General features: G+C 30.1%; 3 protein-coding genes across 3 annotated transcripts; 1 reads left to right on the top strand and 2 right to left on the bottom strand.

Annotated features, from left to right (window-relative positions):
* The first annotated feature begins 2,604 nt into the window (after positions 1-2,604).
* Positions 2,605-7,833, top strand: LOC105634162 (Transducin/WD40 repeat-like superfamily protein). Its single transcript, XM_012216977.4, has 10 exons — positions 2,605-3,078; positions 3,259-3,359; positions 3,488-3,597; positions 3,721-3,787; positions 4,221-4,320; positions 4,503-4,619; positions 4,703-4,840; positions 5,452-5,533; positions 6,780-6,829; positions 7,513-7,833. The coding sequence occupies exons 1-10, from the start codon at positions 3,001-3,003 to the stop codon at positions 7,696-7,698; spliced, it is 1,029 nt and encodes a 342-aa protein (XP_012072367.1). The 5' UTR covers positions 2,605-3,000; the 3' UTR covers positions 7,699-7,833.
* An 88-nt stretch (positions 7,834-7,921) lies between these two features.
* Positions 7,922-8,783, bottom strand: LOC105634153 (oleosin 18.2 kDa-like). Its single transcript, NM_001308738.2, has one exon. The coding sequence runs from the start codon at positions 8,722-8,724 to the stop codon at positions 8,257-8,259; it is 468 nt and encodes a 155-aa protein (NP_001295667.1). The 5' UTR covers positions 8,725-8,783; the 3' UTR covers positions 7,922-8,256.
* Positions 8,784-24,019: 15,236 nt separating this feature from the next.
* Positions 24,020-26,023, bottom strand: LBD25 (LOB domain-containing protein 25). The gene is made up of 2 exons (XM_012217431.4): positions 25,701-26,023; positions 24,020-24,765 (listed from the first exon to the last, which is right to left on the bottom strand). Exon 2 carries the CDS (start codon positions 24,758-24,760, stop codon positions 24,233-24,235), a length of 528 nt encoding a protein of 175 aa, XP_012072821.1. The 5' UTR covers positions 24,761-24,765; positions 25,701-26,023; the 3' UTR covers positions 24,020-24,232.
* Between the last annotated feature and the right edge of the window lie 869 nt (positions 26,024-26,892).

Genomic DNA, 26,892 nt, shown 5'->3' with positions numbered 1-26,892 from the left:
AATCGTAACGTTTCGATCTGGGGGTCAGGGGGAGTTTGCTTGCTCACTAGAGATAGTGCAGGGGATGGGTTGAGCTATTCTATAAGCGACGGTTTGCCACGCCGCTAGTCACGCTTTTGCTGGAAAGGCCTTAGGCTGACACTAAGCATGAAAATGTAAGTTGGAAGTCTTTCCTCTTTAGCAGAAGCATAGCAGATGAGCTCTAGGGGGTACAGCTTAAGAATCCGAAGGGTGAGGATTTAACAAATCTAAACCAACTAAGGATATGACTAACAAAATCTTAACAACTTAAGGATTTGGATATCTAATCCAACTCAACTAAAGATTGACTAAATCTAAACAAAATAAGGCTAAAATAATCAAGGGTCGCTGAATTATAGGAGGCCCAACCCATTAACATTGCAAAAACTCAAAATAAACTAACTAGTTTAACTAGAGGCAGAGGCGGGCACGGTTATGGGCGTGCTAATTGGCATGGGCGTGCTTCAATGTAAGAGTTCCCTCGCGAGAGGCAAAGGCGAGCACGGTCTTGGGTGTGCTATTTGGCACGGGCGTGCTTCAAGGTAATTGTTTTCCTAAGCAAGTTAGACGAGGGCGCGGCCTGGGGTGTGCCACATTGCATGGGCGTGCTAACATAGCATGGTCTAGGCATGCTATATGTTGGAAATTCAGGTTCCAACTCAACATGTGCTTCCATTAATGTGAGAAACTTAGGTGTTCCTTCAAGTTCTTCATAGCACTTGTTGAAAGCAAGGTCATGGAGCTGTTGTGTGACTTGTTCTTGAATGTATAAAGACATGGTTGCTCCATATTTCTTTGCACGGCTCCTTGTAATTGGTCCACTAGGAAGTACTAATGGATTGTCATTATTGTGGTCTTTGTTCCCTTAAGCTCCATAGGTGGTTGGTGATAGTGGATCCGTATCACCTTCTCTCATCCATTTTTTTTTCTCTCTGTAAATTCACTTTACCTATACTATTCTCTCTCATTTTCTTCCTTTTCTGCATATTCAAGCTCTAAGAGTTTTTTATTTATTTTCATCAAAACCCACTTGATATGAGATCATTTATAAAATAAATAAAAACTTGATATATGCATAAACTTAGCATGACTCATCACCCCAAAATGAAAGTGTGTATGAAATTGTATTTTTTTTTTTAAATTCAAATTTCTTAATTCTAGTTTTAAATAAGAACATCTAGATTGCAGAACAAATTGAAAATATAACAGGTGAAAATCATAGAATAAATTATATGATTTTTATTTGAAGGTTGAGATAGAGACTTAATTTGTTAGAGAGAGAGAAGAGAGAAGAGAGCCATTTTTGGAGGTGGAGGGCCAAAAAATAGTGAAGAAAGTGGGAGTGATCTCTGGCGTTGCATTAAAACTATTAAAGGTATTGTGTTTTGTGGGCTACTGAAAGTAATATAATAATAAATATAAATATTTATAAGATGTCACTTTTCTTGACATCTTATCACTTTTCTTAACATCTCAGCGTGTCTTAAATGCACGCGTTCTCATTTGTCTTAAAAGGTGTGAAAGTAGAGGCCACAACGTCGTTTTGAAATTAGAGGAGGCCAAAAAACTTTTTTGCACAAGTTCAGGGAGCAAATGAAATATTCGGCCTCTTGAAAAAAGGATCAAAAGAACCTCGAAACAAATAATGGCGAGTCCCTTTGTTGAAATGAATTTTACAAAAATAGACAGAAGTTTAAAATAAAAAACTAACAAACAAATTTTATAAATAAAAATGTCATAATGTTTCTTTTTTCTCTCTCTCTCTCTCTCTCTCTCTCTCTCTCTCTCTATTTTATCCCCCCCCCCCTCCTTCCTTTTTCTCTTATCTACATCCTCATCCTTCTCTCTCCATCTCTTTTTTCTCATTTATCTTTTATGTGTTTTCTCTCCTTTGTTAACCAACCTTTTTATTTTCCCTTTTTGTATTTTGAAAAATAAATATTGCTTATGAATATAATATAAAATCGACTTTTTTCAATTAGGTTATCTCGTTTGACAAATTCTTGTATGAATAATACTTTAAAAAACAAGTTCAATTATAAATTTGGTATTCTAACTCTAAGTATAAACATATGAAATTCACATTTTAAGTTATGTAATTTCAAACCAATTGACTTAAACATCAAACAAAATCAAATCAAATTAGCTTCACTCGACTTAGTTCTCTGTTAGATTTGATTATTATTTAATCTTAATTGTATGTCCAGACCTACTAGAATTTTGAATAAATTCTAAAAATAAAAATCTACATATTGTAAATAAAAAGGTTAGTTATTTATTCTTTTAGATACTGAGATTTTGTTATATTTTATGTTTTGTCATTTTAATCTCATTAAATTATTTAGACCTGTCATTTTAAAAGGTTAAATACTATATAATATATAACTATTTAATCGTTCGCATTTAATTAATTCACTGGTTAATCCCTTATTTAATAGTAAGATAACATTTTTAGATGAAAGGCTAAATAATTTAGCAGAATTAAATTTTAAAGATTAATCAATATACAGTGATTGAAATTATGAATTATTTAAGAGAAAAAAAATTATACAAAACAAATTGAAATGCAAAATTGCAAATCCAAGAATTAAAAAATCAGAGGGAAAGGGCTAGGTTTGCGGATTGGTTGGCTAGCTTTGCGTCTTCGTTCCCGCTTGGGGTTCACAAGCTTATGGGTTATCCTGCTGAGTTGCTTTCTATGATTGTGCATGACGCTGCTGGTGTAGCGTATGCTCGTTTCTGTGCCTAAGGCTTCTAGCCTTCTTTTATTACCAAAAAAAAAAAAAAAAAAAAAAAAAAAAAGAGGGGGAAAGAGCTTTAGCCTTTGGGCACGGAACTCAAAGTAACAGCATCGTTTCTATAGACGGCAGAGGAGCTTGTTTACCCTCTACCCTTCCTGAAGTCGTAATATAGTATAGATAGTCCTCGAATTTTATTGTCAATCTCTCTTTCTCGACTCCAAAATCTGAAATTCCATAAATGGCAACCATGTCGCTCACTGAGCTCGATAATGATACTGTGCGAAGCATGTCCGTTGGGGCTGTTTTCTCAGATTTTGTAAGCTTCACTGAAAATTGAAAAGAGTAGTTGCTCTTATACATTTTGGAACTCGATTTCGATTCCGCTTATATCCCCCTACTGGAACTTCAATTTCACTGTTTAAATCGCAATTAAGCTAACCAACCCTAATTATTTTTGTTTTTAGTGCTTATTAGCTGGTTTGCATTTTCTTTTCAGGGCGGGAAGATAAATTCGGTTGATTTCCATCGAAAAGACGATTTGTTGGTAACAGCAAGTGATGACGATTCTGTTCGGCTTTATGATATTGCAAGTGCTAAGTAAGTTTAATTTATTGGTATTTTTCATTGTTTATTGGATTTTGAAGTCTTTGATTATGTTTTTTGGATTAGAACTAAAATTAAATGTAAGTCGGAAGAAAAAGCCTTATGAATTGCACGAAATTCAGGTTGCTCAAGACAACTTATCACAAGAAACATGGTGCCGATCGTATATGCTTTACTCATCACCCTAGCTCTGTTATTTGTTCCTCAAAGTACAATTTGGATTCTACCGGAGGTGGGTTTCTTGTTATGACTTCAATTATGCAAAATGTTTCTGTATTGCTCATGACATAGTAAAAATTTGATTCTATTAATGCATATGGCAACTATGGTAAAGACACATATTTTGTCTTGGCAGAATCTTTAAGGTATCTATCAATGTATGATAATAGGTGTCTTCGTTACTTCAAAGGGCATAAAGAAAGGTATGACTTCCATTTTTTATTAGTGCTTTAGTTATAATGCCACCAACGAAGTATGCATAATGTTTTTTCCACAGATATAGGCAGTAAGGAATTACCTTTGGACAGAAGTGTCATTTTTGTAGAATAGTTTATTCGCAAAAATTCATATCAACTTCTTAAGTTAGTTTGAAAAGTTGTGTTTGTATGACACGTCCTGATAGCTGGACATCCGTGTCGATTGTAACAAAAGAAATAAGTGCATGGACCATCAGTTTCTCCTATGTTATGTACTTATAGGCATTGCCTCGGCCTCATCAGGATAGTTTAGATGGTTGTCTCCTTCCTCATCCTCTCAAACCCTGTCGTTTCCTGTCTAAGATTGCTGCTTTTTACTTTTGCTTTTATTTTTTTTAGATTGCAATATTGATGGTTTTCATTACATTTGCTGTTGTAGAGTTGTTTCTCTTTGCATGTCTCCAATCAATGATAGCTTCATGTCTGGTTCTCTCGACCACAGTGTCAGAATATGGGATCTTCGTGTAAATTCTTGTCAGGTTTGTTTCTAATTACTATTAACTTTTTCTGTGAAGTTCAAAGATAAGTATAGAAGTTGTTTCAAGTGGACTGCACTGTCAATAGCAGTTGAGATGATACACTTTCTTGACCATGTATTTTAACTAAGATTGGCCTGTATTGATACATGATTGTGATTTATGCTTACTGTTATAGTTTTCAGGGAATTTTGCGTCTACGTGGTAGACCTACAGTTGCATATGATCAGCAAGGTCTTGTCTTTGCTGTGGCAATGGAAGGGGGTGCTATTAAATTGTTTGATTCGCGTTCATATGACAAGGTTCTACTTCTCACCTGTGAAGCATTGACTTATCATTATTATTTACCCCTTTTCTAAGTTTTGACTTACAACTCCAATTGTAGGGTCCCTTTGATACCTTTTTAGTTGGTGGAGACACAGCTGAGGTTTGTGATATTAAATTCAGCAATGATGGCAAATCAATGCTCTTGACAACAACAAGTAACAATATATATGTTCTTGATGCATATGGAGGAGAGAAGGTCAGTTCCCAATAGTGGAAGGTTCAATTTTGGGTCCTTAAGTATGATGGTTTTTTTTTTTTTTTGTTCAAACTATCTGCTATCCAAAAGCCATTAGCCTGACTAATCCAGATTCACAGCCAACAGATTCACAAAGGGGCAAAGTGCTCCCTTCTGAGTAGGGGTGTGCAAATCATCTGACCAAACTGAACCTACTAATTTCGGTTTGGTCAGCTCCTCAAAGAGGAGTTCGGTTGGTTGGGTTACTCGGTTCGGATCAAAATTATTGTTTGTGCAGAAATTAATCAGTCAGGCTTAAAATCGAACCAATAAGGCGAAAACCGACTAAAACAGCTTGAACCAACCGTTTCAATTTGAGTTGGTTCGGATCAGATTTTGTGAAGTTCAGTTTTGTATTTTCCACCCCCTGATTCGGCTCGGTTCAAACCGAACCGATTGTCTACTCACCCCTACTTTTGAGTATCTAAAGGGATTCTATATCCAAGGCTTAAACTCGAAACTTCTAGTTAAAAGAGAAGAGATCCCTGCTATCTCATCTCATACTTGGGGTCATGAGAGTCTTTGTTTAATATAGCTGTTCTAACTTCTAGTTAACACTTTCCTTTGTGCAGCGATGTGGCTTCAGTTTGGAACCATCACCAAATACGACTATAGAGGCAACTTTTTCCCCAGATGGCCAGTATGTGGTATCAGGTACCCTGTTTTCTACTCAATTTACCTGAAATAAAATGTCTTTCCAGTTTATGTTCAAAGTTTCATTTTTCCATTTCCTGTGTCTATGAAAAATTGAAATTATATTCATCACCAAATCCAATTGTCATCAGTCAGACTGATTTACATGCCTAATCAAAATCACATTTATGATGAATTGAATTGTTTAGTTTGACAAATTACTGGTTAGTTCTATATATGCTTCAATTCTGTGCCTGTGGCCCTAGTGTTGCGTGTTGAACCTTGTGTGTATTTAAGTTGTTCAGTAATTAGAAAATATTTTGCTATTTTATTGTTGTCACCTTATGCTTGTACTTCATATGATAGTCATTGAAGATTCAAATTGTTTTCTTGCCCTAGGATACAGATTTGGGGAATGATTAAGGAAAATTGTCCATCTAAAATACAAAAAGCCTACTAAGTACTAATTCTAATTGTAGTTTAATGTGCACAACGTTGGTTTCATAGAGCTATCATTGCCACAGATGATATATATGTCATGGGTGAAGTGTTCACTTCATAAGATGCCCAAACCTCTTTGATATCATTGCTTGAGACAGTTCTGGGTGTGCCAGTGGATGTAATAAAGCTAAGCCTTGATTCAACTGATGTTTTGGGATTTTCTCATGCTCAGCATAATGAAAGGCGCAATAGAGATCCTAATGGCTATTGCTATGCAACTTCCATCGGAGCCAGTACATATGAAACTTCTTATACTGCCTTACAGACAAATCTAACATTTCACTTGTGCTGTAAGCATATCTATGTTCTAAAGTTTAAAGTATTGGAACTTAGCAGCTAACATGTCTGAGTGATGTACCTTTAAAAAAATTCTAATTCAAAACCATGAGTATTTTTGTAACTGTTTTTGTTATGTTTCATTTTAGAGGTTTAAGACTAATGTTACTTGCAATAAATGTTAAACGATTAAATCTAACCACATGCTAATCGTTTTTCTGCTTATTTGGTTAATAATGATTTCATAATTGATAATTTTATCATACAATAAATTGCCATTTGATTTGTCTGTGTGATGAGAGTTATATCCAGATGCAACTATTAACAGTCCGTTGATGTATTTAATTATTTATCATGTAACATCAAAAGTATGCCTTTTTGATTTGTCTGTGTGATTGAGAGTTATATCCAGATGCAACTATTAACAGTCCGTTGATGTATTTAATTATTTATCATGTAACATCAAAAGTATGCCTTTTCTTTATTGTAGGCTCAGGAGATGGAACCTTGCACGCCTGGAATATCAATGTGCGAAATGAGGTATTGATTATTATGTAAATTGATGGAGCTTTCATAATTCAATTCTTTAGATCAACCATGATTTTTTTTTTTTTTCCAAAGAATAAAAGAGGAATGTAGCTATGCAAACGGCATCCCACATCCTTTCTTAACAAAAAAAGAAATATCCAATGATGTAAAGCTCAATTAGTTTTAAGCCTTTTGCATCCTCATGTTGGGGAAGGTAAACTTATATCTGCATTGTGTGTTCTATTGTCTTGCTGGCAAGACACTATGTCTGGTCGTACACAACAAACACAAAATAGTTGCAAGCAGAGCAGATGATCTTTGCCTAATTCTTCTGCATTCACCTTTCCCTCTGAAAGAGAGTGATAACGCTAGTAGGGTCCATGCACATCCAGATCCAACAACAAATTTATGCTGGATAGCAATTCTTCTTCTTTTTCTTCTTCTTCATCTAACATTTACTTTGCAATCCTTACTAGATTCAGTTTCTAATGAACCATAAATTTGTTGCACATTGTATTTTCATTTGTTTTTGTCTTTTTCACATTGAAGCCTTTTTTGTTACCAATGTTTCAGATATCGTGCTTGTTTTGAACATAATCACACTGGAAGATGACCTGTGCTAAACACAGGTTCAACAATGTGTTACAATGATGAAAGTTCAAATAATTATTATACCAATTTGTCCTTTCATGCAGGTGGCGTGCTGGAATAGCCACATAGGCATCCCATCGTGCTTGAAATGGGCTCCACGTAGAGCCATGTTTGTTGCTGCATCCTCTGTGCTTACGTTTTGGATACCTAATAATTCCAAGTCAGCTGCGGAGCCTCGACCTATGGACACTGAAGGCGTACCTCAACCTGACCATAGTTCTCAATCATGAAAACCAGGTTTTTCATTACTTGTTTCCATAACTATGAACATGATGCACCGTTTTAGGGCCAAAATTTGTGCTTGAATTGCCCTCAATTTTGTAAAATATATAAGTTGTTTAATATTGATGATTTTTGTTTTCAAATCTCATACTGCAATAAGATGCCTGTTTTAGCCTGAACAAGAACAACATAGTAGTTTTGTTGAGCTACTGCCATATGGTGATATAGAGGGATTTCAAGATAGGATTAGTTTTATTTTTGCTAGTATTTTTTTATTTATTCATCTGAAGTGAAAGGAAAACCTGGACCGTAGACTCCTAATATAAGACAAGCATGCGAGGATGAGATGTGTGAGAAGAATCACAGATGGCACATACAAAGATAATACATTGAAAATCAACAATGGAACCCAAAAGACCAAAAAGAGAAATACAAATGCAACAAAGAAGATCCCCCATAAACCAACTCAACTACCTCAAAACAACACCCATACAACAAAAGTAGTCTCGTACCAAAACCCAGCTCTCTGACTTCAACCCTTAATAACCAACAGCATTTCTCTCTACTTATTTCCCTTCATGTGCTTTCCTCTGGATTTCTTGGCCTACTTCCTTGGTCTTCTGTCCCACAAAACCAGCCATGTCTTGCATACGCTTCTTAGCTATATCCAGCTGCTCCGGCATTCGCCGAGTGACCTCCTGGAGGTATTTCAGAACCCACGAGAGTGATGACAACCCTGTGAGCCCCATAGCCCCGGAAGCCAAAAATGCCATGACCGAAAGGCCAATAACTAATGCAGCTGGGACAAGAACAGGGCTAAAGATGACAAAAAGAGGGGTAGTAATAGCTAGGCCGATTAGGGTACCTACTAAGGTTATACCAGCTAGTGCAAGAAGCCCACCGCCTACCGGCAGGAGGGTGATCACAGCTAACACTTTCTGAGCTGATGGACCTTTTTGTTGACCTTTGAAGGCAGCTTCATAGCGGTGTTGTGGGTGCACTTGAACTTGGTGTGGCTGTGAACGTTCAGCCATTTGTTGATGATAAGTGTGAGAAAGATATGTTAATGTAGAGAAAAACAGATAGAAAGGCTAGTGATGAGATAGGGAAGTAGTATTTTAAAGAGGGAGAGGGTGGTTTAGGGCTCTGACACGTAAGGTATGAGATGGTGAGTAAGGGCTTTGCATGAGAAACAAGTTTCATGGTCTTTTTGGGGAACAGTAACAAAGAAACTGAAAATCAAGAAAACACGAGAAAAAATGAGGTGTCTTAAGAAACAAGTCTTTACTTGTTGCCACATTGCTTTTGTAGGCTCTGCCTAAATTGTTGTTGTGTGCCTTGATCTATGGATCCAATATTTTACTTGTAAGTCCATTTATTGGCGTTATTTTGAGGTGTGTAATTGGTAGCCACCGAACCATTTCCTCTCTCTTTATGTTTTCAGCAATTTGCAGACGAAAGCATTGGTATATGTTTACAAACCTTCCACAGGCAAGCTTTTTTTTTTTTCTTTTTCTTTTTTATTTTTCGAAAACAAATGGAAAATAGTTATTTATCTCTGAAAATTCGTAAATAAAATAATCAAATGTGATTTTAGTATTCTTTTTATTATATTGTATTATCTCTTGTACTTTTGATTTTTTCATTTTCATTTATTGAACACTTTTTTGCTGAAAAAAATGTCTTATGATTAGGGATAAAAGTGGAGCGAGGTATTGGTGAATTATAAGCAATCTGCATATGTATCTGTTTAGAGTTTTATTACCGGAACATTTATTCTACACTTGTTTCAATATCCGTATAAAGTATTCGAATCTAAACCTGTTTAAAAACTCACTATCGTACCTATATATTTGTAAATTTTCAACTATTAAAATCTGAATTTATTTAAAATAGATTTTTACTCATAACAATAGAATAATATAACATTAGATAAAATAAGTAAGTAGTGGAAGTTGAATATAAAATGAAAAAAGGACGCGTGAAATCGTTGGTCATGTATTGCATAAACTCCCATATGTTCTAATTCGCAAATACAGTAGAGGACCTAAAATTGTTTGGAGAAAAGTTATCCCCAAGGACTACAATCTTTCAATATTGAGAATATAGATATGAACGGGATAATATATTCATGCAGTAAATCTTAGTTAGTTGTGTATTTTATGATTTGTCCTATTTATTGGTATTTTAAATGATTTGAAAATTTCCCTTCAAAATTTTTTTTTACAAATAGTATTTAAATTTTTTTTTTTCAAATTATATATATTTTTTGCATTAATACTAATTTGATTATAGTGGATATTTGAAATAAATAATTCATAAAATTTTTTAGTATTAAGATTTCTTTATTATTGTTAATTTATCAAATATTTCAATTTATAAAATTGTTTCAATTTGAATTGTTTTATTGAATATTTTAATTTTAATTTTTTATTTTTTATAAAGAATCATAAAAATTATTGACAATGTAAAAAGATTTGTAACATAATCAAAACTTAATTATAATGTTAGAGATACAATAGATCCTAAAATTTAGAGGAGAACAAAAATTTGGAGGGAAAAAAAAAAAGTATAAGATCAAATTTATGTGGGTGGCCAGATAAGTCCAAAAAAAAGTAAATTTCCATAAGAATTAAACCATTAATGATTAATCAATGAGCTAGTTACCACGTGGCTGAAATTACATGATTGTTTTTTAACGTGTCAAACACATATAAACATCATGCATGCATTCGCTAACCCTAGTACAAATGGACAATTTCATAAAATAATGGATCGTAGAATATATGGATTGCAATGGAAGTTCACATATAATTTATTTGGTCGAAAAATAGAATCTATAGGTTCAAAGATTTTTTTGAAATAAAACTAAACACGTTAAAATTCTATCATTAATAAAAAAAACAATGATGGAATTGAAAATATTCTATCTAAATTCAAACTTAGATCCGCGAATCCATTTAGATTATCCTTGCACGGGTAGAGTATCCGCGAATCTTAAACTATCTAAATCCAAACTTATTGAAAATTTTATTTTTATTAATAGATAAAATACCTTTATAATATAGCGAGTAACATATAGTGGGTAGCCAAAGACATAAACTCGTACCATAATAGTTAGAAATTTCACTATCCGTACTTGTTTCAAATCTATTTATAACTATCCATATTCTCTTTAAACGGATCGGAGTGAGTGACTACCCTAAAATATTCGCACCGCTTTCATCCCTCGGTGGGATCTACGATGGGGATGGGGCACTTGCTCTACTGGTATTTTACAGTTTAGTTTATGGTTTTTAACATTTTAATATATATAATTATATTAATTTATATCTATTCCATAAAATTTTATTTTTTACCCTCCACTAAATTATTACTTTTATATACTGCTCCCATTAATCAGATTTTCTGGAACTGTCTATGATTGGAGACATTTATACATATATATGTAGACTTGGCCACGGTTCCGAAACCGAACCAAAAAGGTCCGGTTCCGGTTCCGATTTGGAACCTTCCGGTTCTGGTTCCGGTTCCGATCCGATACAAAACCGACGGTTCCGATTGGTTTTCCGGCGAATCGCATAATTTTAAATTTTAAATTTTGAATGCCGGTTTTAAAAAAAAATTTATTTGAACATAAAAAATTAAAAAATACACCTAAAAAATTTTTAATTTTGAAGACCGGTTTAAAAAAAATTATTTGAACATAAAAAATTAAAAAATACACCTAAAAAATTAAAAAATACTTCAATTAAATTTATTTTTTTAAAGACTTGAATTGTTGAGTGTTGAACATAATTATTTTTTTTAAAAAAAATTTCAACTGAATTTTTTTTTTTTTAAAGTTTGAGCATAATTTAAAAAAAAAAAATTGGGCTTGAACTTAATTTTTTTTTGTTTAAAAAAAAAAAATTAAGTTGCCTACGTATCCTCTTGGGGTTTAGAGGAATCAAAGCCCACGTAGTTCTTACTTACCTTATATCAATTTCACCCCTTTTACCTTAATCGCTATTTGCACCACCGGTTGATGTTCCCGTTGAGGACCCATCGTATAAATCAAATAAATCTTCATTTTCTTTTGGATTTTCTTGGGCTCTTAGTTTGGCTTTGGTCCAATCATCCACGCATGCTTGTGCTTCTAGTGAATCGGGTGTCATACGAGATCGTGTTTCATCAAATATGTTTCCTCCTTGACTAAAAGCTTGTTCAACCGCAACAGTGGAGATCGGAGCTGCTAAAATTTGTTTTGCAAGTAAAGAAAGAATTGGAAAAGTATTTGCGTGACGACTCCACCAATCTAAAATTGGAAAATCTGTATCTGCATAATCATCACCAAACTCAAAAGAAGTTGTTAAATAATTATCAAATTCAGAAATAGAACTGGATTCCCTTGTTCTTTTTTGTCTTTGTAATAAAACTTGTTGAGCAACACCAACACCACTTACCCTTTGTGTTGGAAATTGTGGAATATTAAATTGAGAAGAAGTAGAAGTAGAAGTAGATGAAGTAGAAACTTGAACAAATTCATTATATAATTGCATAATATTTTGTTTAACTCCATGCATTACTACATTTATATTAATATTATCTTCTACATCAAGATTTAATACATCATAATAAATAGTCAAATAATCACATAAAACATCCATTCTACATCTAGGATCAAATACAATAGCAACAAGATAAAGAGGTGGTATATTTTTAAAATAAGATAACCATTTTTTTTCATTGAAAAAATACAATTTTTTAATAAATCATCATTTTGAAATTCTTGGAGTGCAGTAACAATATTAATACACATAGGTAAAAATAAATTAGATGTGGGATAATAAACCCCACTAAATTTATAAGTAGCATCATTAAAAATTTTTAAAATATCTAAAATTTTTGCACAAATCTCCCAATTTTGTGGATATAAATTAATATCCTCAATATTATTAGTAACAAAAAAGCATAATAATTCTTTATAAGAAAAAGACTCGTTTAGTAATTCATATGTTGAATTCCAACGAGTTGCGACATCCCTTGGAAAACGTTTTGGTCTTTTATTATTTTCTTTACAAAATTTAGCCCAATTTTTCATCACTTGGGATGTGTCCATAAATATGAAATAGCTTTTTTAATTGGAGAAATAAAAGAATCAAGAATTTTTAAACCATCTTGTACACATAAATTTAAAACATGGCATGCACATCTTATATGAAAAAATTTACCACCAATATTTGGTTCACAAATTTTTTTAAGTTCAATAATTGATCTAGTATTTGCAGAAGCATTATCAAATGAAATTGAAAAAATTTTTTTTGTCAACTTATATTCATCTAAAATTGAAACAATTACTCTATAAATATTATTTGCAGTATGTTTATCATCAAAAACACGAAAACCAATAATTTTTTTTTGAATTTTCCAATCATCATCAATCCAATGACATGTAATACCCATATAAGAATGCATTTGCCAATGATCACTCCAAACATCACAACAAATTGAAACATGAATTTTCAATTGAGAAAATAAAAGCTCTAACTCTTTTTTTCCTTTGTTATATAAAGAAATAATAGTTCGTTTTACAGTATTTCTTGGTACTCTTTTAGCACAAGGATTTAAAGTTTTTTGACAATAATTATTAAAACCTAATTTTTCACCAAAACTAAAAGATAAATGTTCCATAGAAATCATTTTTGCTAATTCTTCTTTTTGTATTTTTTCAGAATATTTAAATAAAAAAAGGTTAGAAGCGTACCCGGAAATTTGTTGTTGAGACCGATCAACTCCTATTTTTGTTGGATGTGTTGCCTCCAAATGCTTCCAAAATGATCCATAGCCGCCCGCTTGTTTAAATTTATAAGATTTTCCACAATAATTGCAAATTACATCGTACATTTTCTCACCTTTGAATTTTTTTGTGAAATGAATGGAGAATATGTCGGAACTTTGTCTTGCTCTTGTAACAATTTTTGCTCGTTGCTCTTGCTCTTGCTCTTCATCTTCTTGAAATTGCTCATTAAATTCGGATTCTTGAGTTGGAATATCCAAATTTTCATTTGGAAAACCCTCAAAATTAAATTGGTCGGGAATCATATCATAGATGTCGTTTGTAGGGATAGATGATTCTCCAATTTTTCTCTTGCCCTTACCCGAATTTGAGTTTCCTCCACTTGCCATTATATGATAATAAAATATAATTTGGAAAATTGAATAAAAAAAATTAGAGAGAATAATTACGTAATAAAAGAGATTGTAGAGTAGAGAAGAATAAATGAATAATATAGAATAGAGTGTAGTATATTGTAGAGAGAGTAAGTAGAGAGTGTAGTATATTGTAGAGAGAGTAAGTAGAGAGAGTTGAGATTTTTTTGTAATGAATTTGTAAATAAAATGAGGTATTTATAATAAATCCAAAAATTCATTTTTCCAAAAATACCCTTGAAACTAGCCGTTATATAGCCGTTTATGGCTGTTGGGAGGGGTAATTAAGACATTTCACAATAAATTTAAAAAAAAAAAACTGCAAAAATCTGATAGTTACAACGGCTAGAACCGCCGGTTCGAACTGGCGGTTCTAACCGGACGGAGAACCGGCGGTTCCAGTCCGGTTCCGACCGGTTCTCTGGAACCGCCGGTTCTGGTTCCTCATTTGCTGGAACCGGAACCGAACCGGATTTTTTCAGTTCCGATTCCGGTTCGTCCCGGTTCCGATTCTCACCGGTTCTGGTTACGGTTCCGAGCCGGTTCGAACCGACGGTTCCGGTTCCCGGAACCGTAATATGGCCATGACTATATATATGAAAGCTTAAACAAAAAAAAAAATGTTTTAAGACGTTCTCTTTATTTAGCATTTCATTTATTTGTTCTAGAAATTTTTTTTATTTTTTATATTTTTTATATTTTGATTGGCCAACATAATTGTTTTTTTCAATTTAATATTTAATATATAGTAATGATAATTAATAACTTTTAAACCCTAATCTAATTCAACTAAAATATTTTCTTTTAAAATTTAATCTAATTCAACTAAAATATTATCTTTTAATTTTTTGAACTTAAAATTAGCTGTATATAATTGAACTTGGATGTATACTGTTAGGCACCAAGGGAACTCGAGAGTTTGTTGTTTCACTTCTCTATAACTTGGATTGTTTTTTTTTTTTTTTTTTTTTTTTTTTTTTTTTTTTTTTTGCAAAGTAACAAAAACAAATATTCTTAAAATATTTAATAGTTTAATTGATTAATAAAAATTATTTGCATTTTTATGAATTTATCTCTAACTCAAACTCTAATATAATTATAGTGTTTAAATATGACTCTAATACATTCTATTAATTAAATCATAATCAATACTCTCTTACACATCAAATTGAAATTTAAAGTAATGTGGAAACAAATTAATTCTTTTTTTTATACATGGAAACAAATCAATTTAATTTGGACGTTTATTAAAATTTTAACCAAAAAAATATTATTAAAATATTTAATAGTTTAATTGATGTTTTTTATTTATTGATTTTATATTAATTACTTTAATGATATTAAAACTTAAACATCATGTGATTAGTAAGAATTACTAATCAAAGTAATAAGACAATACATAAATAAATATATAAATATAAATATAAATATAAATTTTTATATTTAAAATTTATATAAAAACATTAAATAAAAATATTTAAAGTATTCTTCTCTTCTTGTATATTCTTTTTTAAAATTTTCCAATGATCAATTATATTTTTGAGATTTTAAATATATTTAATTATAAAATATTTGATAATAATAATCATTCAACTAAAATATAAATAAAAATAAATTTCTACATGGTTCGCTCTTTTTATTTCTATTTTTTTAAAAAAAATATAGAATTTTTATTTTATTTTTCTACAATTTAATTGGATATTGAATATATTTTTAAAATTGATTTATATTTACAATAATTTTAAGATATATAAATTATTAAAATTTATAATTTTAAATTATTTTATTTTATTTAATTAATATTTTTAAGTTAATTACATTTAGATAATATAAATACAGCTTTCATAAAAAAAAAAGACATTTTACATGATAAAAGTAACGAAATGTAAAACCATTTCTAAATGCAGAAGCGATCGTGGTTGAAAGCTTCGGTGCATTGTTATCACAATTATAATATGAATTTTTAAAAAATTCTTAAAGAAAATAGTGTCATAATTAAAATGTAATTTCAACGTTAAGAAATAAATAAATAATGATTTTGCTAAATGCATATTTATTTATAAATCTTTTGTAAATAGTTTTATGGCATCCTAAATTTCGCAACAACTGTTTTATTTATAAAGTTACAAATTTAATGTTGATACTTTTTCATATTAATAACAAATAGAAATTTTATATGTATACGTAAAATATTAATTGATTTGATATAAGACTAATATCACTTTTGAAACAATAAATTTTGTAATTTATAATTGTTCGATAAATGTTTAATCAACTTAATTTTATAAATTAGAGTATTTAATAAAATGATTTTATAAGTTGAAATATTTAATCAATATAATCTTATATATTAAGTCGAACGTTTGAAAATTAAATTGTGATAAAATAAGATGTGTATAATTCAATTTGTAAGTTAGGCTTTGGCCAAATAATTTTCCATAGCCCATTGCAGCTTGGTGAGGCTAAGCTGAACCCAATACTGTAATTACTTGGGAATAAGAGGACAGCAATTTTGGGTTGGGCTGCTGTTTTTGAGTCGTTCAATCTTTAATTGAAATTTTTTTCTGCTATTCGGCAAATAAATAAATAACATAGAATATCTAATCTCCCTTCTCCAAAATATATTTAAATTGAGAAAATAATGATGTTTCATTTTTTATTTTAATTTGTTGAAAAAGGAAGAAAAACTGGCCAAGTATTTGCGCAGATGAAAACAGAGAATTATGTTTATTTTTTTATTTTTTAATATTTTCAAAATTAAAAATTTTTTTTATAGTATGTTGATTGCTCTGTCATTCCAAAATATAAGTTGTTATATTTTCTCCGAACATATAAATTATTTTGAGTATTTTAATGAATAATTAAATAATTTTTTTTCAATTTTATCCTTATTTATATTAGATGTGAGATAAAAAATAATTTGGTTCAAAATTATTTTCACTCTTTTTTTTTTGTTTGTTGAAAAACACATTTTCTGTAAGTTACTAAATAAATAAACAAATTTCACTTTTTTTTTTTCATATTTAAAAAACAAAAAACAGCGACCATATATCAAACATAGCAGACGGGCCTGAATTGATTAAACATATGACCTCTTATATTATCTGAATTACAAAAAAAAAAAAAAAAAAAAAAAGATTTATTTATATTTTATTATGAAATTTGACTGTGTAGGTAGCTAGTGTTTTCCTTATCGTACTAGTTGAAATTGTGTCACTCTTTTCTCACAGTTGTAGGAGACATGTCATGTGGAGTAACATTGATAGTACCTTAAAACCAAAAGAAAACATATTACTAGTACTTTTGCTTCTTTTTAGCATTTTCAATTGTCTATTTATTATTTTATTTTGTTTTTTATTTTTTTTTTTCGCCCTCCTTCTCTTGAAAGGGGACATAGTAACTAGTGATTTGATTTAATGGAAAGGTGAGGTCTTTTTGAGCATGAGCATTAGACTTTAGTCAAATGAAAATTCCCCTCCATAAAAAAAAAGAGTGGATTGAAGCAAATTAAAAAATAATCCATTCCCCCACCCCCTCCTCTTTTCCTTTTTCCTTTTTATAGAGACTTTCAACCCCAATAATATGAATATCAATAACCCTATTAAAGACATGACCATAATTTTAAAACCGTTACTTTTAATTTTAGAATCAATATTTTTTTATCGAAAAATAGAAATTTTTTTTTAATGGTCCCAAATTAGAAACGTCGAGTCTAATTATAGAAAAAGAACTGGAACCAAAGTGTAGAAACAATTTTGATTTCGATTTGGATCCAAGAATCAATTAACTATAATGCAATTATAAGTTTAATCAATTTAGTTATGATTCGGTTCTGATTTAGAATCACATTATGGTCATGTGTCTATCGGCTTTTCTCAAAAACTAACATTTTACGTGTAAGAGATATTAACTTAATAAATAAATATATATCATTATCATTTAGACCAATTATATACTATTACACAAAAATATTCAAGCATGTATACTAAATTTAATTGATCCATTTTTTTTCTTTACATATATTAATTATATTTAAAATAAAAATATTCGATCATTGAATTATTAATTCAATAATAAAAGCACTATCTCCATTATGATATAGACCAACTACATATTATTATAAACAGTATTGAGACAAAAACATTCATGCATGTAGATCAATTGTGGGCTCAAAGAATGGGAGGAGGAGGCTCTGCCACTAGGAAGAAGAGTTGGGAAGAAGAGGCAAGAATCTGAAATAGTGTTAAAAGGAGAGTAGGAAAACTATTCATAGGCATGTGGAAAGGTCCACTGGGCTTAATATGGAGCGAATGTCCAATCAATCAATCAAGGATTTGTAACACTTTGTTGGGTAGTTTTCTTCTTTTTGGGCGGTTGATGGATAAAATTTAAAATAGATAGGATCGATTGAGATGTATTTGATTTTTGATTTTGACCTTTTTTTTTGAAATTTAGACCAAAGGCCCCAAGATTACGACCTTTTAACTTTCTTTCTTCTTCTTCCTCGTGCGCGTGCTGTTTTCTTGCATGTTAAAGGGAGACATCCACATCATATTTTGCAATCAAATTATATTAGTATCGGGGAAGGGAGATTCGAACGGAATATAATATTAGGTCGTTTATATATTTACTGTTAAGTTATATTTTGATATAAAATCATTACTTATTTTTAAATTGAATCAAAATATTAATATAGTTGGATCGGTGAAATTAAATTGTATCCTTAACTGTAAATCAAATAAAATTTTGTATCATCCTTTCTTATTATAAGCTTCATGTTTCTTTTTTTATGGAATAAAAATAATAATAAAATATAATATAATGCAAATATGTATTTATTCTAAAATATAATTGATTACTTTTTAGTATAATATTTACACTAATTATTCTAATTCAGAATTAGAATTATTGATGATCTCAAGTTAAAATTTTTTTCACAAAATTATTCATTTGGGTAGCCATTAATAGTAATTAAATATTTGAAATTTAATATTATGTGATTATTGAACTTAAATATCAAATTCAAATTCATAATTATGTAAAATAATTATTTATTCTACTGGATTCTAAGTACATACTGGTCAATGTCTTTTTATAGTAAGGTAGGACAAAAGTCAATCTGTATATCAATTAATCACCTTAACGATTATCAATGGAATTTCCTCAACAAGGTCTGTGTTCGAGCCTCTTTTAGCAATTCCCATGAGCCAGCTCCCATGCCTCTTAGAGCGAATAGAGAGTACATGAATTGTGTGGGCTATTAATTGGACATGAATTTGGATACCTCGTGGTTAAATAAAAAAATGTTATTATAATTTACTTCAGTTTGATCTTAACTATTCGATTTAATTTTATTTTTAATAGAAAATTAAATAATTTTTCAATTTGGTCCAATTTTTATTATATAGAACCAGAAAATCGAAAAGTCCTAAAATTCAATTTGATGTAACCTAAAAATTAAGTTAAAATTAAAAAATCAAATCAATTCGATTTATTTTTTTTACATATATAAATTGGATTAGTTCAGTTTAGATTAAGTACGCGAACCTGATTATAAATTAGGTATCTGAACTTGATATTGATTGTAAATTACTATGGAAAACCATTCTAAATCTGTATTTTCACTATCCGAACACATCAAAATAGGATCGGATATCCATCTGCCCCAATAAAATCATATTGTTATCCCTAGTCTAGATAGAATCACTGCTACTGCAAATCTTTTTTACTTCATTTGACAAAATAAAAACCAGCTGCTGGTCCCATAGTATTATCTATTTACTGAGAACTGATACAGATAAATGCAAAAGCAGAAGATGTTCAAAGTTATCATTACTACAAGTACTCCGACTGACAGAAACTAAAAGAAAAATTGCACGAAATCATAGAAATTGAATTAGCAGTTTCTTGGCATTTACTTTTGTACAACATGTGAACCTGCAAATTATATATATATATATATAGAAAAATGTAAAAATAAATGGTGGGTGTGAAAGAGAAAGGTGAAAAATCCAATTAAGGTCTTCATGCAATTTATGTTTCTGTAGATGCACGTACCCCTCACATGGCAGAACAATACCTTTTTCATTCCTATAACACTAGCACTCTGTACAATCTACTGTTTTAGAAAGTGACACTCTATTTTTCTAATTTATACAGTATTTGGACTCACAACCACTAATTCCTCCTAATTAAAAGGGTTTTGTTCTAAGAATATATAAATAGTTTTATTACATTCCATTACGGTTCGGCAGATGTAATCTAAAATTATTAGTATGGTCAGTATTAAGTTGATTTGTAATGTAATGTTATTATTTTAAAGATCACTTTGACATCGTAGATGATTGTTTGTTTGAGCTGAAATTTGACTATTGAATTTGAATTACCAGTTTATTAAGTTAAATGATTAAAAAGTAGGATATAATGTCATTTTATAATTGTAGGGAGCAATTTTATATTTTGATCTTATAGGTTATATAACTTATTGAATCATTTTCAAAAACAAAAAATTTTTTAGACAAAATATGGGTTGCAAATTTATACAATTAACTTATTGAGCTTAGAGCAAAAAAATATTTCATTTTTGTATGAATAAATAGATTGAAAGTCTATTAAGTTGTTGATAAGGAAAAAAAAAAACCTTTATTTATTAATTATGATACCTTTAAATGTGAAACTACTAAGTGAACTTATAATAGAAAATTATTATCTCTGTTCCAAAGTATTTATCACATCTGTGGTTTCAATGAATAATAAATATTTTTTCTATATTTACTCTTTGTATATAAGCAATAATTATTACTTCAATTTAATGATTTTTTTAAAGAATTAGAATTAAATCAAGGGTATTATAGTCAATTTACTCAATAATTTATTGTAACTTAGACAAATTTAATGATTTTTTTAAGAAACGTGAAATTGCAAATGTGATATGTATTATGGAACAGATGTACTAATATATACTCCCTTTGTTTATAAAAAGTTTTTGCACGGTAATTAAGGACTCCCTCTAAATGTGAATAGTAACAAAATGTTAATTAATTTGATTAAAACTCTGTTTGTTTCCGAAAAATAATTTGTTGAAAAATAATTTTCAGAAAAATAATTTTCATGAAAAATATTTTACAGGAAAACACATTATTTTCCGACGCTTGGCTTTACATAAAACATTCTTGGAAAATATTTTAAAACATTTAATATAACATTAAAAAATTTAATTTTCCATCATATACATAATGTATTTACACCTATTATATTATTCATAAGCAATCTATATTAAATATAAATTTAATAATTAGATTTTCTATTCAAAATTTATTCTCATAGTATAAATACTATGATGCTGATTAATTTAGTCTAATAATGTGATTTAATTTTTTTAATTAAATTATTTAACAATACAATGTATATCATGTTAAGATAATTTAACAATATATAAGTACTATAATTACTTTTATATATGTATATTAAATGATATGAGCTTTAACATATTTAAAAAAATATATTGTTAAAGTAATTTAATGATTATTTTAAAATAATCATGTTGAATGGTATGGACCTATCAATAAATTATTTTGAATATTTCTTCCAAAAAAAGCCACAGGGCACATTTTTGACACTTCCAGAGAGACTGTAGGCTCACAATTGCAGTTTTTCACAGATGGAGTGTTCCTTAGTGGACCAAAAAGACTAATTTTGGATTATGAAATAAGTTAGGAAAATGTGTTTCCACGTAAACAAGGGTAAGTCATTTTCCTTAATTGCTACCTTATTTTCCAATGGCCAACAACTTATTTTTCTTGACTTATTTTCTTTTCATGTCCAAACAATGGAAAAAATTATAGAAAATATTTTACTACAAGTTATTTTACAGAAACAAAACGGAGCCTAAATTACTCTTTATCTCATATCATAAGGATGATTTTCAAAAATTGTAGATATAATTAACATTTTTAATACATACAAAAGTAAAATAGAAAAAATTTCATTAATTATTCATTGAAATTTTCAAAGCGATAAATAATTATAAAAAAAATAATTCTAAAATGACTTCTATTTAGAGATAGAGAGATTTTTTTTTTGTTTTTTTGAAAATTAATGTCCTTTCAACGTTTTTGGCTGGAGGCGTTACAGTTGAGTGGTTGGTTGGAGTTAATAACGGAAAAAGAAAAAAGAAAAAATTGAGAAGCAGTCGAGATTGATGTGGAAAAAGTTAATTAAAAGAAACAAACATGCTTAATTTTCAGTTGTTCACACTTAGGCCCTATAAATGAATGCTGGATAAAGAAGGGGAACCCTGTGTTGGACAACAGTTGATCTGTCTTCGTTTTGCCTTTCTTCAGATGGTGATGTTAATGTTTTTTAATAATAAATTAATAATAATAATATTTTAATGTTTCCAAAGATAACGAGAAAATACTATTTAATGTTTGGGAAATAATTCTAATTATTCCTAGTTTTTGGCTTAGCTAGATTTCCATTAAAACATTATTCAAACTAGTACAAAGTTCATGCATCAACACAGAGTGAAACCCATAATAATAGTTCGAATGATTACTGTTTTTTGTCAACCACCGGTATCCGGTTCCATTACAGTTAAGACTACTCGTCTCTCTCTGCAAGTGTGTTTAGTGAATAACGAACCTGAGAACTCTTTTCATATATCCAGCCCACATTGCCAACTGAGCCACAATTCATAGATAATATTATTATTTAAACTATGCATAAGTTCATTTTAGGTTTGTAGCCTTAGTTTAGGCTAAGTTTTATTAAGAGTTGGTTGGATACTAATATTATTATTGTCAATAGCAGATTTTTAATTAAAAAATTTGTTGTATTAATCTTATTGGTATGGTGATCATAATTGTTTGTAATGTAGTTTTTTGTAGGTTTAAAATTTGATTTTAGAAAAAAAAAAATCACATTTGGATTGCTCAGGAAAATAATATTGCAAGAAAATATATATAACTTTTTATTTGCACATATTTCTCTGCTGAGGAAATGTAATTCAGATAAAATCTTCTAAACAATTACCATTCTAGGTTTCAAATCGTTAATTTTATAGATAAAGTCTGTTTAGAAATTTAGTTCCATTTCGTCCATTCAACTTACAATTAGTGACGAATGTATTATTAATTACTCCATTTATCCCAAAATATAAATCGTTTAAGGTTTTTACAAATGGATTCTAATTGTAACCATCAGTCATATAAACTATATACAAATGTCTAAAAGTGAATATGAATATTATTATTAATTGTCATTCGCACCAAATAATTTAGTAGATTGACTTACTATATGGATGGATTCATATATCTAAGTGTCCATTATAGACTACATAATAGGATCTAATCCTCTCGTTTACTTACCAAATTAATAAAAACTTTTATAGTCGAAAGGTCTCGAATTTAAAATTATAGCCGTTACTAACCAGCCTGCATGATTTTTTTGCCCTTTCTTTATCTACGAAAAACTCGAATGTATATGTTTCTAAATAATATTATGCCGCTCCACATGATCCACGGAAGAGGTTCGTGCCTTAGACTTCCACCTCTTAGGTCGAGTGCGCGCCTGCTCGCGGCCTCGAATGGCTTCTACTTGCTCGGGTTGTTACAAAGCATTTGAGTGTTCTTACAAGCTCTCTTGTGTTCTCTTCTCTATTTAACTCTCGTTTTTGCTCCAACACAACTCTAAAGCTTACTTAGCTCGTCCTAGCACCCAAAGGCGACTAAGTGCCGCACGGATAGGCAAGCTAAAACCTATCTCCATGACAGGTGGTATCAGAGCAGGTTCCGTCCTAGGTCCCAAGTCCCTTGCCTTGATCAATGGCAAACGATGAAGCTCAATTGGTTGTTGAGTTCGAAAAAACAAAAAATATTATGCCCCAAACATTTGACAAAATTTATATTTGACCATATCCAACTGTATGATGCATTGGACTATATGGTCTCGGATCTGAAGAGTCACGTGTTTACCTTACAACATAAAAGATGAATAATCTTATATATATATATATATATATATATATATATATATATATATATATATATTATAGGGAAAATAATTTCAAAATTCTAATTTAGGAAGGTACAAAACTCACAAGTCATGGTCAATAGGTATAGAAAGATCAAACATTAATTTCTACAACAGGATAGCAGACCACATATTCTTTTTTCTACCAAGATTATAAACATAGTACAATAAGGGCTAATAATTTCACAGAAAGAAACCCTAAATGGGTCTCTCTTTCCCTAATCAATAATAACAATAATTAATATTAATAATTAACAATATTTCACATAAATATACTAATTAATCTTACAAGATTAACAATCAAAAAACCTAAAAAAACTAAATACTACCATGATCTTCTCTCTCTTGAGTATCACCACCATTATCATTATTCCAAGGAGAAGCATAATAAAACCCAGCATTTTGATCATAATTAACACTTCCTCCATCACCATAACCAGGACCAATAGTACTCCTTCTTCCATTAAATTGATGAGGAGGTGTTGCTTGTTGCATTTCATTACAGGCATACCTAATTAAATCTGCATTTGTAGCATCTAATTCCTTTTGAAGCCTAATGACTTGCCTTTGGAGCACTGAAATAGCTCCAACACAACCATACACAGGGTCTTTCATTCGCGCTTCGGCTTCATAGGCAAGAGAGTTAACTGCATCTTCTCTCTGATGAGGAAGCACCTCGTTCAGTAACTTACTCACATTACTTGCACCAAAGATTTTATGAACATTAGCAAACTTTTGTGGCTCTTCTGGCGGAAAATAGGGCGCAAAAATGCAATCTGGTAGACATTTTCTCCTCAAGAACTTGCAAGCAGCACATGGAGCATTTGAATAGCTAGAAGAAGCCATGTATCCTGTATACGGAAATAAATACATATGTGCTTCAATTAACCAACTGATCAGCAATAAAATATTTATTTAAGCACCCCAATCCATCAAAAGATATATAATATGCAAGTTATAAATATTATGTTTTCTTAGAATTGCAACTTATGAATTAAAAAAAAATTTTCTTTTTCATTTTCTTTTAATTATGAATTTAAAATTTTATTTTTACCATCACGAGAGTTTATTATGTTTGATTGCTCTTATTATTATATAAAAATATATATTAACTTTTTTTCTATTAAGCCGCATTCAACAACTTAATTCCTCTCCTATTTCTTTTTCAAACGTTTACTTTTTTGGCCTGGAAAGTATTTATGCATTTCTTGTATATATATATATATATATATATATATATATATTAATGTTGAAATTAAATCACATAAGAACCCTATATATGGCCAAAAACAAACAACATTTTCCTTTGTTACAAAGAAAACAAAAAAAAAAATTATCGTACAGACACATATATATAGTTTCCTGTTTTAAGATTCCTGAAAATTTGGTCAAATAGTTCTGCTAAAGAATGTTTCTCTCTCTCTTTCCGTCTCAGAAATTTTATACCGACACCCAATATGGCTACTGCAGTTTCACACTGTACTCTTGATTTTAATGTACCTATGGATCTAACAGGCAAAATTAATTAATTAACTATAATCCTTAATTATTATTAATTTCCTTATATAAATATATATAATAGGAAATAATTAACATTTCTTAATAACTGTAATTGATTCTGGGCATAACAATCAAAACCCATATGTCAAAACCTTTAATTAATTATAATTTTAAAACAATTATACTATATATTCATCTATCTCTCCTCCTTTATTTATATAGTACTGTAATTTTGAAAATGAAAGGATCACATCATATATATATATATAGGGGTGCTTGTACTTACCGTTGTATGACTAGGTTATCTTTGATCAGGAGAGAGGAACAGAAATGCTATCCTTTTATCTGTTCTTCTCTTGTTTAGTAGGCTCTTTCAAGATCTATAATACAATAGGATTGTCCCAAGGAAGAAAACACTATGCAGTCATTTAGAGAGAGAGAGACAGACAGAGAAAGAGAGAGATGAAAATTCTTTATTTTGATGGTATGAGATGTGAGAGTTGAAAGAGGAAACCCTAGTTATTATAGGGCAGAGAGAGAAAGAAACCTGCAAAATACAGTGATGGAAGATTATTAGAGAAAAAAAGAGAGAAAAAAAAAAAAAAAGAGGCAAAGAGCATTTAGTGTCTAGTGAAGGAAAGCAAAAGACAAATGCAATAAATGGGGGCAACTAGCTAAAAGATGACTATGACACTGCTGCCAGTTTTTAATAATATCAAATACTGTTCATAACTTGCCCAATTTATTATTTACTATGATATATATACTGGCATGGAATTTCATTCTTTTTGTTTGGAAAATAAATAAATAATCAAATTTCTTTTTTTTCATTTCTAAAAGAAAATCTGACTATTTCAGGCAACTGATCAAGATAGTCAACTGTACTCACTTGATCAAATTAATGCACATGTAATACTTCAAGATTATAATACAATTGCATCTTATTACAAAACAAGACTTGCTGCAATTTCTGCCAAAATTTTTGGATTCATAGATATATCTTTGCGGGATATATGTACATACACACATGTTCAGACAAATCAACACTGAATAAAAGGCAAAAATTTCAAAAAGAAAACAACAAAGAGCATTAAAAGATCTGGCGGAGTCTACTTATCTTGATTTGTTGATATTATCTACACATTTTCAGTGCACCACACTTGAAGTGAAATTCACTAGAATACTTGGGTGAAAATTATTTAAATATTTTTGGCATGTGTCAGGTTCAAAAAATATCTAATGCCTTTAAAAAATTTTTTAATAATTTAGATATTACTTATGTCGCACTAAAATAAATGTGCAAAGATATATACAGATTGTGTTAGACCCAATTTGTGTGTGTGTGTGTGTGTGTATGTACTATTGAACAGTGATAGGATCAGAGCCGCATGCCAACTTTGGAGTAGGTTTTGTGGCACCACTCTTTTCTTTTTTGAGTACTCTTTTTTTTATTAAATTCTAATGGTTGGTACAATAAA

This window comes from Jatropha curcas, chromosome 11, assembly GCF_041381405.1.
Source record: "Jatropha curcas cultivar XTBG-Jc1 chromosome 11, XTBG_Jcur_1.0, whole genome shotgun sequence".
NCBI classification, from domain to species: domain Eukaryota; kingdom Viridiplantae; phylum Streptophyta; class Magnoliopsida; order Malpighiales; family Euphorbiaceae; genus Jatropha; species Jatropha curcas.
This window is presented reverse-complemented; position numbering and strand designations above follow the sequence as displayed.